Below are 16192 nucleotides of genomic sequence, written 5' to 3' on the forward strand. Positions count from 1 at the left end.
TAAATTTACTTGGTTTCTAGTAAAAAATTGATTGAAATTCCATTTCTATACTTTAAATGTTCTACTTCTAAATTTTTAAAAGATACATTGTAACAGTAATTTTATCTCTGCTTTAAGTCATCAGAAAATTACTCAATTTTCCTTGTTTTATACACTGTACTCCATTAAGATTTGAAGGTTTTACTGATTGTCAAGTTAACAATGATAAAATTATCTGAATTTTTTGACCTTGTTTAAGCAATTAATTAACAAAAAGAAGTATTTTTCTCTGGAAGGTTAGCTTGAACTTACCAAAACTGGATCTGAGATTTGTGCACCGTGGGCAAGATCTTGTTGTTGAGAATAACATAATGGGAATTTACCTGAGAAGCAACAAATCACAGTCCAATGAAGATATGGGGGAGAGCACGCATTTTGAAGTTCAAATGGGTTTCAGTGAACTTCATGTATCCAATTTCTTATTCTTAGAATTTCTTCTGGTTATTTCTGCATATAAGTTACAATGAAGGTTTTTTTGTCAATTTTACTTATCTCTCAATTGAAATTTCAGATTCTCAGGGAAAGTGGGACCTCTGTCTTGGAGATACTGAAATTTGCTGTAGTTTCTTCTGTTTATGTTCCAGTACAGGTAATCCTTCAGTCTTGCAATTAGTAGAGTATCAATACGGGGTTATCTGCTTCATTTGGTTGTGGTCTAATATCTTGACTGTAGTAGCAAACTAGCAATAGATCTTTGTATAAATCAATTCATGTTGATTACCATGAATATGTATGAGCATGAGAGTGAATAAATCTAGATAATATGTGCCAGCATAATGTGTACGAGAGAGGGTTTGCAGTCCCTGCCTTGTACCCAAACTATACACTTATATCTGAACAATTCTAGATTTAAAAGATTTCAGCTTCCAAAGGCTATTTTTCCACGAAAAGTTCTAAATGGTGTGTATTGAGTTGAAATTGAATGGGGAAATGAGCAGAGAAATCACAGACCATTCCTTAACTGAATAATGGTTAGTACTAGTCACATCATTTCTCCAAGTGGCTGAGATAGGTAGGCCATCTAGAGGATCACCTTTACATAATCCATGTGCACAGAAGATGTTCACTGTTTTGGCATTTTATTCCGTGAGAGGTGCTGTAGCTTTAAAGTCCGAATCCATTTGTTCTTTCAATTATTTAACAGATATTGGCAGCTATCTGGATACATGTTTTTCTGTTTTATCACCTCTCTGCCATATCATGTGTTTCACAGTATTGTTCTTTTGTTGAATGAATATATTAAAGTTTTATGAAGAAAAGGAAGAGCTACATTGAAAAGGCACCCAAATGAAAAGGGCAGGGAAGGTACAAGAACAAGAATTACAGTAACAGAAAAAGAAAAGAAAAGAAAAGAAATACACACATGGATCAGTCTATCATTATAATAACCAAATGTAACTCAGTCCTAACACATCCCCTAGCCAACCTAGCTTCCAGACTCCAGAGAGTTAGCTGACATAGAGATCCAGATGAATGAGCTGTTCACTCTGGAGGCCAAGGCTCTACCTACTCTGATATGATGTCAAAATAACTGGGTCCTGTGAAAAATTGATCATCCATTAAAAATCATCAGAGAGCACACCTTCTCCTCTACTATGAAAATCTCCAATGATATTAGCTCTGTTACCTGTTGTTTCATTCCATCTCTTGTGGTTTGGTCTTTACCCCAAACCAAAATTCATACCCGAGAGGAGATTTATTTCTAGTTTTAAATATTTTATCATTAATGATATGGTGGTAATGTTCTGTGCAAGTGTGACTGCTTTAAATATGTAACTATTTGTTAGCTTGTTGTTTCACATATTTTTGTACAATCCCCTGATAGTATTATATACTTGTCTCTGTATTCCCCCCTCCCCCAACCCTGGTCCTCAAAGAAAAATCTTGTACGTATGTTGACATCTGGATCTATATCTAGAAAATTTACATAATCTCTTTCCTTCCAGCTGGAAACATCTATTAGAGCTGAAATTGATATCAAGCTTGGTGGTGCTAAGTGCAACATCATCACAAGTAGATTAATTCCATGGGTGCGTCTTCACTTGTCAAAAAAGAAAAAAATGGTACTTCGTGATGAAAACTCTAAACTTGAGAAGCCACAGACAACAGAAACCAAGGCCACTGAAACAAAGGCAATCTTGTGGAATTGTAAAGTTTCAGCCCCAGAGATAACTATTGTGCTTTATAGCATCAGTGGTTCACCCTTATACTATGTAAGTTCTGTACTTTGGTGATTGCAATATTGTTTGCTTAGTTACATTGAAGAGATTTTTTGATTCTCAGCCTTTCTTTCTTTCTTTCTTTCTTTTTCGAGGGAATGATCTGCATTGTTTCCCTAATCCTTTTTCTTGGTTATGAAAACAGTAGAAATCTGCTGAATTAAAAAATATGAAAGATAGTAGTTTCTTGAAGAGAGAAGGAAGAGAGAAGGAGAAGAAGAGAAGTTAAAAGAAAAGAGAGCAATAATCTGGCCGCCCCCTTCACTTATTATTTATACTAAAATAATAGAACAGTACAAAGACAACTATGCCCTTATAGGGTGGCAAAACATAAAACAGCATATATAACACTCAAAAAACATAATAAAATTTGGACTCACATAACTACTGTGTTCCCCACCTCCTATCTAACAACTAACATAAAACATCTACTCAGAAAAACATCATAAAACCAATTAATCTTCAACACTCCTCCTCAAGTTGGGAGTAAATGTCACACATTCCCAACTTGCGTAGATCATGTTCAAGCTTGTTCCTTGCCACCCCTTTAGTGAGGACATCAGCTAGCTGCAACTCTGAAGAGATATAAGGCAAACAAACTTCTCCGGTTGTTACCCTTTCTCTTATAAAGTGTCTATCAACTTCAATGTGTTTTGTCCTATCATGCTGAATTGGATTGTGGGCAATATTGATTGCAGCTTGATTGTCACAGTATAACATCATAGGTTCCTCTGCTTTCACCCCAATCTCACTCAAAAGAGGTCTAACCCAAAGAAGTTCTGAGACACCATGAGCCATGGATCTATACTCAGCCTTTGCACTTGACCTTGCCACAACCGCTTGTTTCTTACTCTTCCAGGAGATCAAGTTTCCACCTACAAAGGTACACACTCCTGATGTAGACCTCCTATCATCTAAGCATCCTGCCCAGTCTGCATCTGTATAGGATTCTAGCTTCAGATTCTCATGATTTGAGAAAGGAATGCCTCTGCCAGGGTGCTTTTTTTGATATGCAAGTATTCTCTCAATAGCTTCCCAGTGTTGAACCCGAGGTGCATGCATGTACTAACTCACAACACTGACAACATAAGAAATATCTAGTCCTGTCATACACAAATACAATAGTCGGCCCACCATTCTTTGATATCTCCCCACATCCTTTACCAATTCACCATCCACACCATTAATTCAGTGATTTGGATCAATAGGAGTGTCTGCTGGTCTGGTCCCCAGCTTCCCAGTCTCTCGCAGTAGGTCAAGTACATACTTTCTCTGTGAAATGAAGATCCCATGCTTGGATCTTGCAACTTCAATCCGTAAGAAATATTTGAGCTCACCAAGATCTTTGATCTCAAATTCTTGCTGCAGTGATTTTTTGAGATCATCAATCTCCTCCAGATCATTTCCTGTCACCACTATATCATCCACATACACAATCAGAATTGACACCAAAGCATCTTTCCTCTTCACAAAGAGGGTGTGATCAGATTGTGTCTGTGTGTATCCAAAACGGATGAGTGCCCCTTTGAACCTGTCAAACCAAGCCCTAGGTGACTGTTTTAGTCCATACAGAGATTTTCTGAGTCTACACACCTTTCCTTTACCAACATTATCATAAAAGCCTGCTGGAATGTCCATATATACCTCCTCCTGTAACTCACCATTGAGGAAAGCATTTTTGACATCAAGTTGGAACAAGGGCCATGAATAGGTGGTTGCTAGAGATAAAAGAATACGAACCGAACTCATCTTAGCTACTGGTGCAAAGTTTTCCAGATAATCAACACCATAGGTCTGAGTATACCCTTTTGCTATCAACTTTGCCTTGTACCTCTCTATCTTTCCATCGGCCTTATACTTCACTGTGAATACCCATCAACATCCAACTGTCTCCTTGTCTAGGGGGAGATCAACTATTCCCAAGTTTGATTTTTGACCAAAGCATCCATCTCATCTTGCATGGTTGTTTTTCACTCAGATTTGGAGAGAGCCTCGGTAACATTCATGGGTATAGACACAGAATCCAGGGAAGAAAGAAAAGAATGGTAGGAGGGTGATAAGGCACTATAGGAAAGATGGTGTGAAATGCAGTTGACTGTACACTTTCTCTTCCCCTTACGAAGTGCAATGGGAAGATCAAGGTCAGTGGGATCAGCTGCAACAATGGTGTTAGGGACAGAAACATTATCATCAGAAAACATAACAGGCTCAAGAGGAATACCTGGAACTGTATCTTCCGAATCTGGAGTTTCAGAAGGACTGACAGAGAGTGGTGTGGGTCGAGGATGTGTGGAGTCAACCATCATCTGCCGGTGCTGATATTGCTGTGAGGTTGCCCGTAGTGGCTCAGGTAATGAAACTGGAGGTGTAGGTGCTGGCTGAACTGATGGTGCAGGTGGTGGCTGAACTGATGTAGATGCTGGCTGAATTGATGGAGGTACCACAGAAACAGGAAGAGGAACAGGTTGTGAGTTTTCATCCCCAAAACTCTCCCCCTGAGGAGAACCACTCGAGAAGAAGAATGTGGATTCAAAAAAGGTAACATCCATAGTGACAAATCTGCTCCTCGACACTGGGTCATAACAGCAATACCCCTTTTGGTTCTGAGTATACCCAAGAAAAACACATTTCTTGGCCTGAGGATCCAATTTCTTGCGATGAGGGCCAAGAATGTGAACAAAAGAAACACAACCAAAAACCCTCAAAGGTATATGAAATATCTCTCCATTTAGAAAAAGGAGGCTAAATGGCACCTTAAACCCCAAAGTTTGTGAAGGAACACGGTTAATCACATGTACGACTATAAGAACTGCATCTCCCTAGAACTGCACAGGAATTGAAGCACACACCATAAGACTCCTTGCCACCTCCACAATGTGTTTGTTTTTCCTCTCAGCAACTCCATTCTGTTGCGGTGTATATGCACAACTGCTCTGATGAACTACACCATGTTCTAAGAGATACATGGTTAGGTCCTTCTCAAAGTACTCTCTGGCATTATCTGATCTAAAAACCTTAGTTCTCACTCCAAATTGTGTGAGAACCATATGGTGGAATCGTTGTACTAAGTTAGGAACCTCATCACATGATCTCATCAAATATATCCAAGAATATCATGTATAATCATCCACAAACAAGAGAAAGTAACGGAATCCTCCCATGGAAGGGATTTGATATGGCCCCCATACATCAGTGTGAATAATATTAAAAGCAGAAGTACTTCTTTTATTACTTGGTTTAAAAGACTGTCTACAATGCTTTCCTAACTGACAACTCTCACACTCCAAAGTAGATAATTGAACAGACTCAAACAATTTTGGGAAAAGACATTTCAAGGAACTAAAAGAAACATGTCCCAAGTGATTGTGCCAAAGCATAATCTGGTTTACTGACTCTGACCCACTACTATTGCTGCTGCTAACATGATGGCCCTGATGTCTCGGAATCTCATCCAGAAGGTAGACTCCATTCACCTCACGACCACTCCCAATCATCTTCTTTGACTCCAGATCCTACAAAACACAATTACCAGGAAGAAAGGTCACAGAACAATTCAAATTTTTTGTTAAAGAACTAACACACAGTAGGTTGGTATGAAGTCTAGGGACATGTAAAATAGAGGACAAAGTTATATCATTGGTCACTCTAACTGTCCCCTTCCCAGCAATGGGCATAGTGAACCATCTGCTGTAGAGACTTTGTCTCTACCAGAGCACAACTGATAGGAACTGAAAATGGTAGGGGCATTACTCATATGCTCAGATGCTCCTGAGTCTATAATCCAGGGAGGTCCCTCCTTACCTGAAGTGGATGCAAGATTCGTAGTTGCATATGAACTACCTGTATGTGCAAAGGAAGTGGTGTAGTTGGCTCCTGGATTCTTCTGTCCATCTGGAAGGCTAGAGCTGGGTGAACCTTTCTTACTCATAAGCTGTCCAAACTTCTCCAATTCTGTTCTCACTATTGCTACTGCAATAGATTCCCAATTAGTTTGGGAGAGAGGGGCTGAAGAGTCTCCTGTAGTGGCTACATTTGCATTTCCCTTCTTGTTTCTTATCCGAGCAAGCATAAGATTTGGATGAAGCTTCCAACAAGTGTCCCTGGTATGCTTAGGCTTCTTGCAATAATCACACACCAAGTCCTTCTTATCTTCCCTTCTAGTCTCACTATTCCCCCTGTCTCCCTTCGGCTTAGGTTTTGTTGTACCAACCATAGTCGACTGGTCAATCCCAGGCTGTCTCAGCATTAAATTCCTTCTACTGTCCTCTCCAGAGACAAAAGCATAGGCCTGAGAGAGTGTCACACCCTCCCTAGAAAGAATCTGTTGCCTAGCAATGTCAAATTCAGGGTCCAGCCCTGCCAAGAACTCAAAAACCCTATTCCTCTCTACCAGTTTGTGATAAGTTGCTGCATCATTTACACTTTCCCATACCGCAGTTTCTAAGTGATCTATTTCCTGCCATAGGGTTTTCAGCATGGAGAAATACATAGCAAGAGGTTTTCCTCCCTGTTTCATACTTATCACCTGCTTTCTTAACTGATAGGCTTTGGCTTCATTTTGCTTCTGAGAGTAGGTTTCAGTCACTCCATCCGAAATCTCCTTAGCAGTATTAGCCCATAGGAAATTTTTTGCAATATGAGGTAACATAGAATTACACTGCCAAGACATTACCATGTAATTCTCTTGCACCCATCGGGAAGAGTCTGTATCAGGTTTCTTCTCCTCCCCAATGAGATACCCTAATTTTCCACGGGCACCAATAGCCATTTTAGCTGATTGTGCCCACTCCAAATAATTTGTATCATCAAGTTTTACTGTAGTAATGATCCCAGACCCAAAAATATCACTACTACCTCTAACACCCAGTCCCACAGTACCGATAGATTTCATCTCGGTATTCCAACTCTCCATTTTACTTCAAATAGTTGAACAATAAGAAAAAAATAGATTGGAGACCTTCAAAAAATAATTTAATACCACACACACAGAAACCAACCCTTCCGGAAGAAGAAAACCCTAGTTGGAGGGAAATCTCTCTCCTCCTCACGCCTCCCAACAAAGAGAAAAGTGAATCGATCACTCCGGGAGGCCTAGAAAATTTCAGAAACCAAAACGCCCTCTTCAGAAAATCGAAAGAAAACTAACAATACCTGGGCGCCCAAGATCAGATAAAAAACAAAGAGTCCAACTTTTCTGGGACTCTTCCTCGTACTCCAGTTCTTCCTGATTTTGATGCCGAATGGTAGATCACCTTTCTGGTGTCTAGATCCCACCAAAAACTCCAAGAACTGGGCAATCTATAGCAGATCGATCAGCCCTTTACTACTTAATGCAGTCGGCTGATCTAGGGCTGCATGAGAATGCTTCAAGAAACCCTAGCCGATGCTCTGATACCAAGTAGCAATTTGCTGAATTAAAAAATATGAAAGAAAGTAGTTTCTTGAAGAGAGAAGGAGAAGAAGAGAAGAAGAGAAGTTGAAAGAAAAGAGAGCAATAATCTGGCCGCCCCCTTCACTTATTATTTATACTAAAATAATAGAACAGTACAAAGACAACTATGCCATTATAGGGCGGCAAAACATAAAACAGCATATATAACACTCAAAAAACATAATAAAATTTGGACTCACATAACTACTGTGGTCCCCACCTCCTATCTAACAACTAACATAAAACATCTACTCAGAAAAACATCATAAAACTAATTAATCTTCAACAAAAACAACTAAGCCTAGTAGGGGGACTAATCACTAGGGTGTCTTGGGTCCCAAGAATGGTCAACAATCTGACAGACACATTAGCTAAAAGTGGGGTTAAAAGAGATGGAATTTTCTTGGCACAGTGGTAATTAGATTGAGATATATGCTGGGTCAGGTAGCTTTACTGATCTGAGAAAAGGGCTACTTGGCAGATCCTTTGTATATAAATCATTGTTATTCATAAGTAATAAATCTAGGTTACTCATAAAAAAAAACTTATCTTGTTACCAATACTTGTTAATCTACAACTGGAAAGATATAGGAATTATCACTGTGACGGTTTATTGAGACTTTTCCTTTTTAAAAAGGTGAAGTAAGATTTACATTGAGCCATTGTCCTACATCAGTGAGACTGAAAATGCTGACAGTGTATTAAATTAAGGATTTCAGGGGATGGGCTATCCCCTTGTAGGGTTTTTAATGATTGATTGATACATTTTTTCTTCTTTCGTGAGTAAGAAAGTCTTATTTCCTTATATCTCTTTGCAGTTTCAATAGTTGTGAGTGGTGTCTTCTTGATGTTCACTCTCTTATATGATTTTTTTTTTTTTTGCTTAATGAAAAAATGTATGAAAACCAGTAATCTATGTAGTCATACCTTTCTTGGTTCTAAATTTTTTTCAGTTGTCATTAAGGAGAAATGTGATTATACATAGTTTGATTTTTAAGCAAACGATACAACTGATGTCCAAAATCCCCCATCCCCAAAAGTGAAAAAAAAAAGAAAATTTCCAGCATAGGTTTATTAATCTTTTGCATGGGAAATCATAATAATTTTTTAATCTCTTATGCAGGGATGTTCACAATCTTTACATATGTCTGCAAATAATATTGGAAGCACAGGTGTTGCACTGCTTATGGAACTTGGTGAGCTATATTTGCGGATGACAGATGAACATCAAGAATTGTTGAAGGAAAGCCTGTTTGGTATGGAAACAAATTCGGGATCCCTGGTGCATGTAGCAAAGGTTAATCTGGATTGGGGGAAAAAGGACATGGAATCAGTTGAAAAGAATCCCAATAAGCATAAATTGGTTCTCTATGTTGATGTGACTGGAATGGGTGTATACTTTAGCATTCAACGTGTTGAATTTCTTATATCAGCAGCCATGTCCTTTCAAAAGCTCTTTAAAAGTATGTCTGCTCCAGGGAAAAGAATGAAACAGAACATCACTGGGCGTTCTGCCAAGTCGTCAGGAAAAGGGACCAGGCTCTTGAAACTTCATCTTGAACGATGTTCAGTAATTTTCTGTGGTGATGTTGGTGTTGAAAATACTACTGTTGCAGACCCCAAGCGTGTAAATTATGGATCACAGGGTGGTGAGGTTGTAATCAGTGTCTTAGCTGATGGTACACCACGCAGGGCAAACATAATATCCATGACACCCAATGATTGCAAACACCTGAACTATTCTATATCTCTTGACATCATTCATTTCAATTTGCGTGTGAACAAGGAGAAACAATCCATACAGATGGAGATCGAAAGAGCCAAGTCTATTTACCAGGAATTTTTGGAGGAACATAGGTCTAGTGCAGAAGTTACCTTGCTTGATATGCAGAATGCAAAGTTTGTACGCCGTTCTGGTGGACTTAGTGAGGTTATCTGCTCCCTTTTCAGTGCAACTGATATTTCTGTCAGGTGGGAACCTGATGTTCATTTATCACTAATTGAACTTATGCTGCGCTTGAAGTTATTGGTGCAGAATGAGAAGCTTAAGGAGATTAATAGTAGTGATATGAAGGAAGAAATATCAGGTGGGAAAACCTTGGAACCAGAAAAAGAAACTAAAGTTGACCATAGACCATCTGATAAGGAACAAAAAAGAAGAGAATCTGTTTTTGCTATTGATGTGGATATGTTGAATATATCTGCTGGTGCGGGTGATGGTGTAGAAGCAGAAGTTCAGGTGCAGTCAATTTTTTCTGAGAATGCCCGAATTGGAGTACTATTGGAAGGACTTATGGTTAGTTTTAATGAAGCCAGAATCTTCAAAAGTAGCCGAATGCAAATTTCCCGTATTCCTAATGCATCAAATAGTTCATTTGATTCAAAAGTCCAGGCAATCATGACATGGGATTGGGTTATTCAAGGATTTGATGTTCATATTTGCATGCCTTATCGGCTGCAATTACGTGCTATTGATGATGCAGTTGAGGATATGTTACGAGGTCTGAAGCTTATAACAAATGCTAAAACTAATATTTTATTTCCAATAAAGAAAGAAAGCTCAAAACCAAAAAAGTCTAGTTCAGAAAAGTTTGGATGTATTAGATTCTGCATACGTAAGCTCAAGGCAGAAATTGAAGAAGAGCCATTGCAGGGTTGGCTTGATGAACATTATCATCTGATGAAGAATGAGGCCTGTGAATTAGCTCTTAGATTGAAGTTTCTTGATGACCTAGTCTCAGAAAGCAGCCAATCTTGTGAAGTTTCTGAATCAAATGAACCTTGTCTTCAAAGAAAGATTTATTATGATGGAACTGAGATCAATTTGCAGGATGCTTCAGCTGTAGAAAAAGTTCAAGAAGAAATTCATAAACAAACTTTCCAATCTTACTACCAGTCATGTCAGAATCTGGTTCTAACTGAAGGATCAGGTGCCTTTAAGAAAGACTTCCAGGCTGGGTTCAAGTTTAGTACTTCTAGAACATCCCTTCTGTCCGTTTGTGCTACAGAGTTGGATGTTACATTGAAAAAAATTGAAGGTGGTGATGTTGCGATGATAGAGATTATAAAGAAACTTGATCCTATCTGCCAAGAAAAGGATATACCATTTTCCCGACTGTATGGAAGTAACATTAATTTGCATGCTGGATCTCTTGTTGCTCAGTTGAGAAATTACACATATCCACTTTTTTCTGCAACTTCTGGTAAATGTGAAGGTCGCATTGTGTTTGGTCAGCAGGTCACTTTCAAAGCTTTCACTTCCTTCTATCTTTTACTTTCTATTCAGTGTCTTTCTTGGATATGGTTATTTTCCTTGCCAAATAGATCTTTTTTTACAAGAAGGATGAAGTATAGAATTGCCTCGGAAAAGAAGAAAGGAAATACAGGAGTCTAATGTACACCAAGAACCTGTTCACTGGGAATATACAAAGACATATCAATCCATCCCGCTTGTATGTACAAAAAGAAAATAAAAGAAGGCTTATCAAAAAACGAAAATAAAAGAAGTGTTAAAAGGTCTCCCTTTCCCCAAGGGATCTACTAGTACTGTGGAGATAATTTTGCTTCATCATCATCCAAGCCTTATCCCAACTGTAGGGTCAGCTACATGAGTCCTGTTTCACCATTCCATTCTTTTTAATGTCATATCAATTGTTAAATTATTGGCATTTAAATCACTTCTTACTACTTCTACCCTTGTCCTTTTTGGTCTTACCCTAGCCCTTCTAGCCCCTTCAACTTGCAAGTTGCAACAAATCACTTCTTACTGTTGATGGTCTTGTGTGCACATTGCCAAAACATCTTAATATACTTTATCTCATTTTATCACCTATTGGAGCTACTTATAAGTTCATTTGAATGACTTCATTTCTGATCCTATCTTTCTGGTTCTTATCTTCATCTGTTGTGTCTATGATTTTTCTCAGGTTTTACATCAGAAAATACAGAAAAATACTGGTTCGATGTGTAGATTTTTTCTTCCTTGGATGGGTTCGATGCATGCTTGAAACTTGTTGGTTTTGGTTTATTTGGCGTCGCTAAAGCTATGGGAAGTGGTTCCACATTTTTATGATCTCTAATCTTTTTCCGGGAGGTCTTTTTTTCCCTTATATATTGCTGTCAGGTAAGTTTTGGGCCTCCCATTGGATTCCAACTGAGTGTTTCCCATCTTTTGTGAGTCTTGTGTGTGTCGGTTGGTTGTTGGAGTGTTGTAGAACTGTTAAAAGGCCTACCCAACTCAAATGGATGTGTCTAAGGAGTTACAGACTGTTTCTGGTGTGCTTCCGGGTAATGTCTCTGTCTCTAGTGTTATGATAACCACTGTAAAACTTGATGGAACCTGTTAGAATACACAAATCAGGGGTATTTTGGTCATTTGTGTTTATCTATTTGAGAGTGAAAGGTCTATTTTATTTAAGTTTAAGTTATGTGTCCCATCACTTATGAGGGACAATATGGTCTTTTCTTGTAACTATGTTATTGGAGATAAATACAAGTGGGTCGGCTAGAGGTGGACTGATTTTTCCTAATCTGGCCGAACCCTTCTTTCTCTTCTTCTTCTTTCTCCTCTTCTTCTTCTCTACTTTAACCTAGAATCGAATAGGGATTTCACATGGTATCAAAGCAATAAAACCTAGTTCTCTTTTCCCTTTTTTGTCTTTCCTCACTGTTTGTCTTCTTCCTGGGTTCGCCAACAACTATTTCAGCTTTCTTCGATTTTCTTCTAGCCTGAGTGGAAGCTTGACAAGAGGCCAAAAAGGAGTGGTCGTTTTGTGGTTTTGGAGGTGAGTATGCCTCCAGTTACTGTGGTGGTGGTCGTTGAGGTTGTGTACTAGATGCCCTCTATTCTGTGATACGAAGATGACTGTTTGTGGACAGGTATGAGCAGTTCTGTTTTTTGCCCAAATAGTGGACTGTAAATGCTGTGTTTTGGTTCAAAATATTTTTTTTGTGGAGGTTTGAAGTGATTAGTATGCATATCAGCCTTGTTCTTCTCTGTTTTTACCTCATATGTGTGCTGAAAGTAGAGTTTTTTGACTGCTGAAGTTCACAACAGCAGTGGTGTGGTGGCGGTTGTACTGTGTTGAATGGTGTGTGGGTGATTCTGAATAGTTGAAAGTGAAACCTTGTGTTGTGTGGTGGTGTTTATACTGGTTTCTGTGTTTGGTTTAATGGCTGAGTGACTTCAGCCCTTGTATTTGGTGTGTGAATGGTTCTGCAGTGTGCAGTACAGGTGTTTGATTTAATGACTGAGTGATTTCAGTTTTTGTATTTGATGTCCAATGTGTATTTGAAGAAGTTGGTGGTGCTGAGAGTGAGATAAGTTTTGTGGAAGTGTGTGAAGTTGTGCTGAATATTTGAAGGTGAATTAGTTAAGATGGCATCGATTGGAGATGGGAATGACAATAAAATAGGCGTTATGATTCCTCCAGATTACCTAAATGTTCAAATGACATCTATTAAGTTGAATGGTGAGAATTATGTGCCGTGGGCAAAATCTGTGGAGGTGTTTTTAAAAGCCAAGAAAAAAGTAAAACATGTGAGAGAGGAGAAACTCTCCTCTGATTCTCTAGGGTTTAGTGACTGGGAACAGGAAGATGCACAAATAATGACATGACTGTGGAATAGCATGGAATCAAAAATTAGCGTGAACTTTATGTTCCTAGATACAACTAAAGAAATCTGGGGTCATGCTAAGAAACTGTATTCCGGGCAAGACAATACAACTAGGGTGTACCAGTTGTACCAAGAGTACTTTAATCTGAAGCAAGGCAGTCAATGCTTGGAGGAATACTATGCAAGTCTGAGGAATATCTGAAATGAGCTCAATGTGTATCATCCTCTGACACAGGATGTTCAGATTCAGCAACAATAGCGTGAGCAACTTGATGCGACAAGGTTTCTGGTGGGTTTGAAGGCTGAATATGAGCCTGTCCGAGCACAAATACTGGGGGGGGGGGGTCTGCTCTTCCCTCACTTGAAAAAGTTTTTGCCCGTCTTAGGAGGACATCTATTGAGTCTATAGAACATTCTTCTTTCTCTGACAGATCTGGTTTTGTGGTGACTAGAGGGGGAGGCCATGGAAATAGAGGTGGTGGTGGTGGTCGTGGACTTCCAAGTAACCGTGGTGGTCCCATGTTTAACCGTGCTGGTGGCCGGAGTGGAGGTCGGAACTCAGGGGGAGGTCGTGGTAAAGGAAGAAGTAATGCCCCTAGGAAGTGCACATACTGTGGATTAGAGGGGCACACGGTTAATTTCTGCTATGATTTACATGGTCCACCCAACACTTGGGCTAACCATGCTGTGACTAAGGGTAGTGGTACAGCTACTGAAAGTCAGCAAACTGACCCGATTCCCTTCACATATACTGGTTTTTTTGGGAAGGAGATGGTGAGTGTACCCCATGTTGTATATGAGCAGTTCCTTTAGACATCTTTTCAGCAGAACACAGCTACCCTTGCCCATTCAGGTATGGCTTGCTTGGCTTCCAAGCCTTCACACTGGATCATTAACTCTGGAGCCTCGGACCATATGTCTGGGACTCCTAATGTATTTTCTTCTCTTTCTCAGTCCTCCACATCTCAAACAGTTACTCTTGCTAATGGTTCTATATCTCCCATCTGTGGTGTTGGTGATGTTGATCTCTCCTCCTTGTCTTTATCATCTGTTTTGTATGTCCCCAAGTTCCCCTTTAACCTTATGTCTGTTAGTAGATTAACCAAGTCACTTAATTGTTCCATAACCTTTTATCCCTCTTCTTGTGTGTTTCAGGATCTCAAGACGGGGATGAAGATTGGTGGAGGGCATGAGGCAGGTGGATTGTATTACCTTGATGGTGGTGGCCCTCCAGTAGCTTTTCAATCTTCTCTTACTCCTCTTCAATGGCACTGCAGACTTGGTCATCCTTCTCTCAAGGCTCTGAAGTTGATGGTACCTTCCTTGAGTCATCTTTCATCTTTGGATTGTGAGTCATGTCAGCTTGGGAAAAATCATAGTCTCTTTTAGTCCAAGAGTTGATAGTCGTGTCTCGAGTCCTTTTTCTTTAGTTCATTCTGATGTCTGGGGTCCGATCAAAGTGATGTCATACAATGGCTATAAGTATTTTGTAATTTTTGTTGATGACTTTTCAAGGATGACATGGATTTATCTTATGAAAGATCGCAGTGAAGTGTTTTCTATTTTTCAAAAATTTTATGCTGAAATATGTACCCAATTTGGTGTTCATATTAAAATTCTTCGCTCCGATAATGCCAAAGAGTACACCTCAGTACCATTTCAGCAATACTTAGAGCACCATGGGATAATTCATCAAACTTTTTGTGCCTACACCCCGCAACAGAACGGTGTAGCTGAACGGAAAAATCGACATCTCCTTGAAACTGCTCGGTCTTTGATGCTTAATATGAATGTCCCAAAGCATTTCTGGAGTGATGCTGTCCTCACATCTTGTTTCCTCATCAATCGGATGCCCATGTCCATCTTTGGAACTCAATCCCCCTTCTCGGTGTTGTTTCCCACCTTGTCTCCGTTTCCTCTCACCCCAAGAGTCTTTGGATGTGTTTGTTTTGTTCAAAACTTGGGGCCTGGTTTAGACAAGTTAGATGCACGAGCTACTAAGTGTATCTTCCTTGGCTATTCAAGGATTCAGAAAGGGTATAAGTGCTATAACCCTAACTTCCATAAGTCATTTGTGTGTTCCGATGTCACATTCTTTGAATCAGTTTCTTTTTTCTCGGATACTATGGTTTCTTCTCCTTCCTCCGTAGTTCCTCTTCCTGTCCCTGTTGCGGATCCCCTTCCCGTGGTTCCCATTCCAGTTGCAGATTCACCTCCCATGCCAGTTACTACTGAGAGGCCACCAATCAAACACGTGTATATTCACAGAAGAGCACCGGCCCCTCCTTTAATTCATCCCTCGTCGAAAAATCCTGTCATTGCTTCTTTTTCCTTAGACCTTGATCTTCCTATTGCCCTGCGGAAAGGTAAACGCACTTGTACTTCTCATCCTATTTAACACTATGTTTCAGCTTCTCACCTTTCAGCTTCTCATCGCAAATTTATATCATTGCTATCATCTGTTTCCATTCCCAAGACTGTCCAGGAAGTCCTTACCTCCCCAGGGTGGCGGCAAGCATTGGAAGAGGAACTCTCTGCTCTACAACACAATCACACGTGGGAACTTACTGCTTTTCCTCCTGGTAAGCATGTTGTTGGGTGTAAGTGGGTCTACACAGTGAAGTATCTTCCAGATGGAAGTGTGGAGCGATTGAAGGCCAGGTTAGTGGCCAAGGGCTATTCTCAGCTGTATGGTGTGGACTATATGGAGACATTTTCTCCTGTGGCTAAAATTGGTTCAGTTCGGGTGTTGATTTCATTAGCTGCTATGTATGATTGGCCTCTTGTGCAACTGGACATCAAAAATGCTTTCCTACATGGTGATCTCATTGAGGAAGTGTATATGGAGCAACCGCCAGGGTTTGTTGCTCAGGGGGAGGTTGGTAAG

The 16192-nt window shown here is 39.7% G+C and overlaps 1 protein-coding gene across 7 annotated transcripts in view; it reads left to right on the forward strand.

Moving 5' to 3' along the window:
- LOC104611349 (protein SABRE-like) overlaps positions 1–16192 on the forward strand; it is a 132552-nt gene that overhangs the window by 49615 nt on the left and 66745 nt on the right. For 5 of the 7 annotated variants that reach the window (XM_088891685.1, XM_088891690.1, XM_010278365.3 and 2 more), the window contains 4 exons: positions 276–446; positions 551–628; positions 1986–2252; positions 8813–10927. In XM_088891685.1, the coding sequence (XP_088747811.1) occupies positions 276–446; positions 551–628; positions 1986–2252; positions 8813–10927 (2631 nt within the window). The remainder of the gene's footprint in view (positions 1–275; positions 447–550; positions 629–1985; positions 2253–8812; positions 10928–16192) is intronic. The other 2 variants (XM_088891688.1, XM_088891689.1) reach the window with 1 other exon arrangement.

Source organism: Nelumbo nucifera, chromosome 7 (assembly GCF_055504915.1).
Source record: "Nelumbo nucifera cultivar China Antique chromosome 7, China Antique-T2T, whole genome shotgun sequence".
Lineage (NCBI taxonomy): Eukaryota > Viridiplantae > Streptophyta > Magnoliopsida > Proteales > Nelumbonaceae > Nelumbo > Nelumbo nucifera.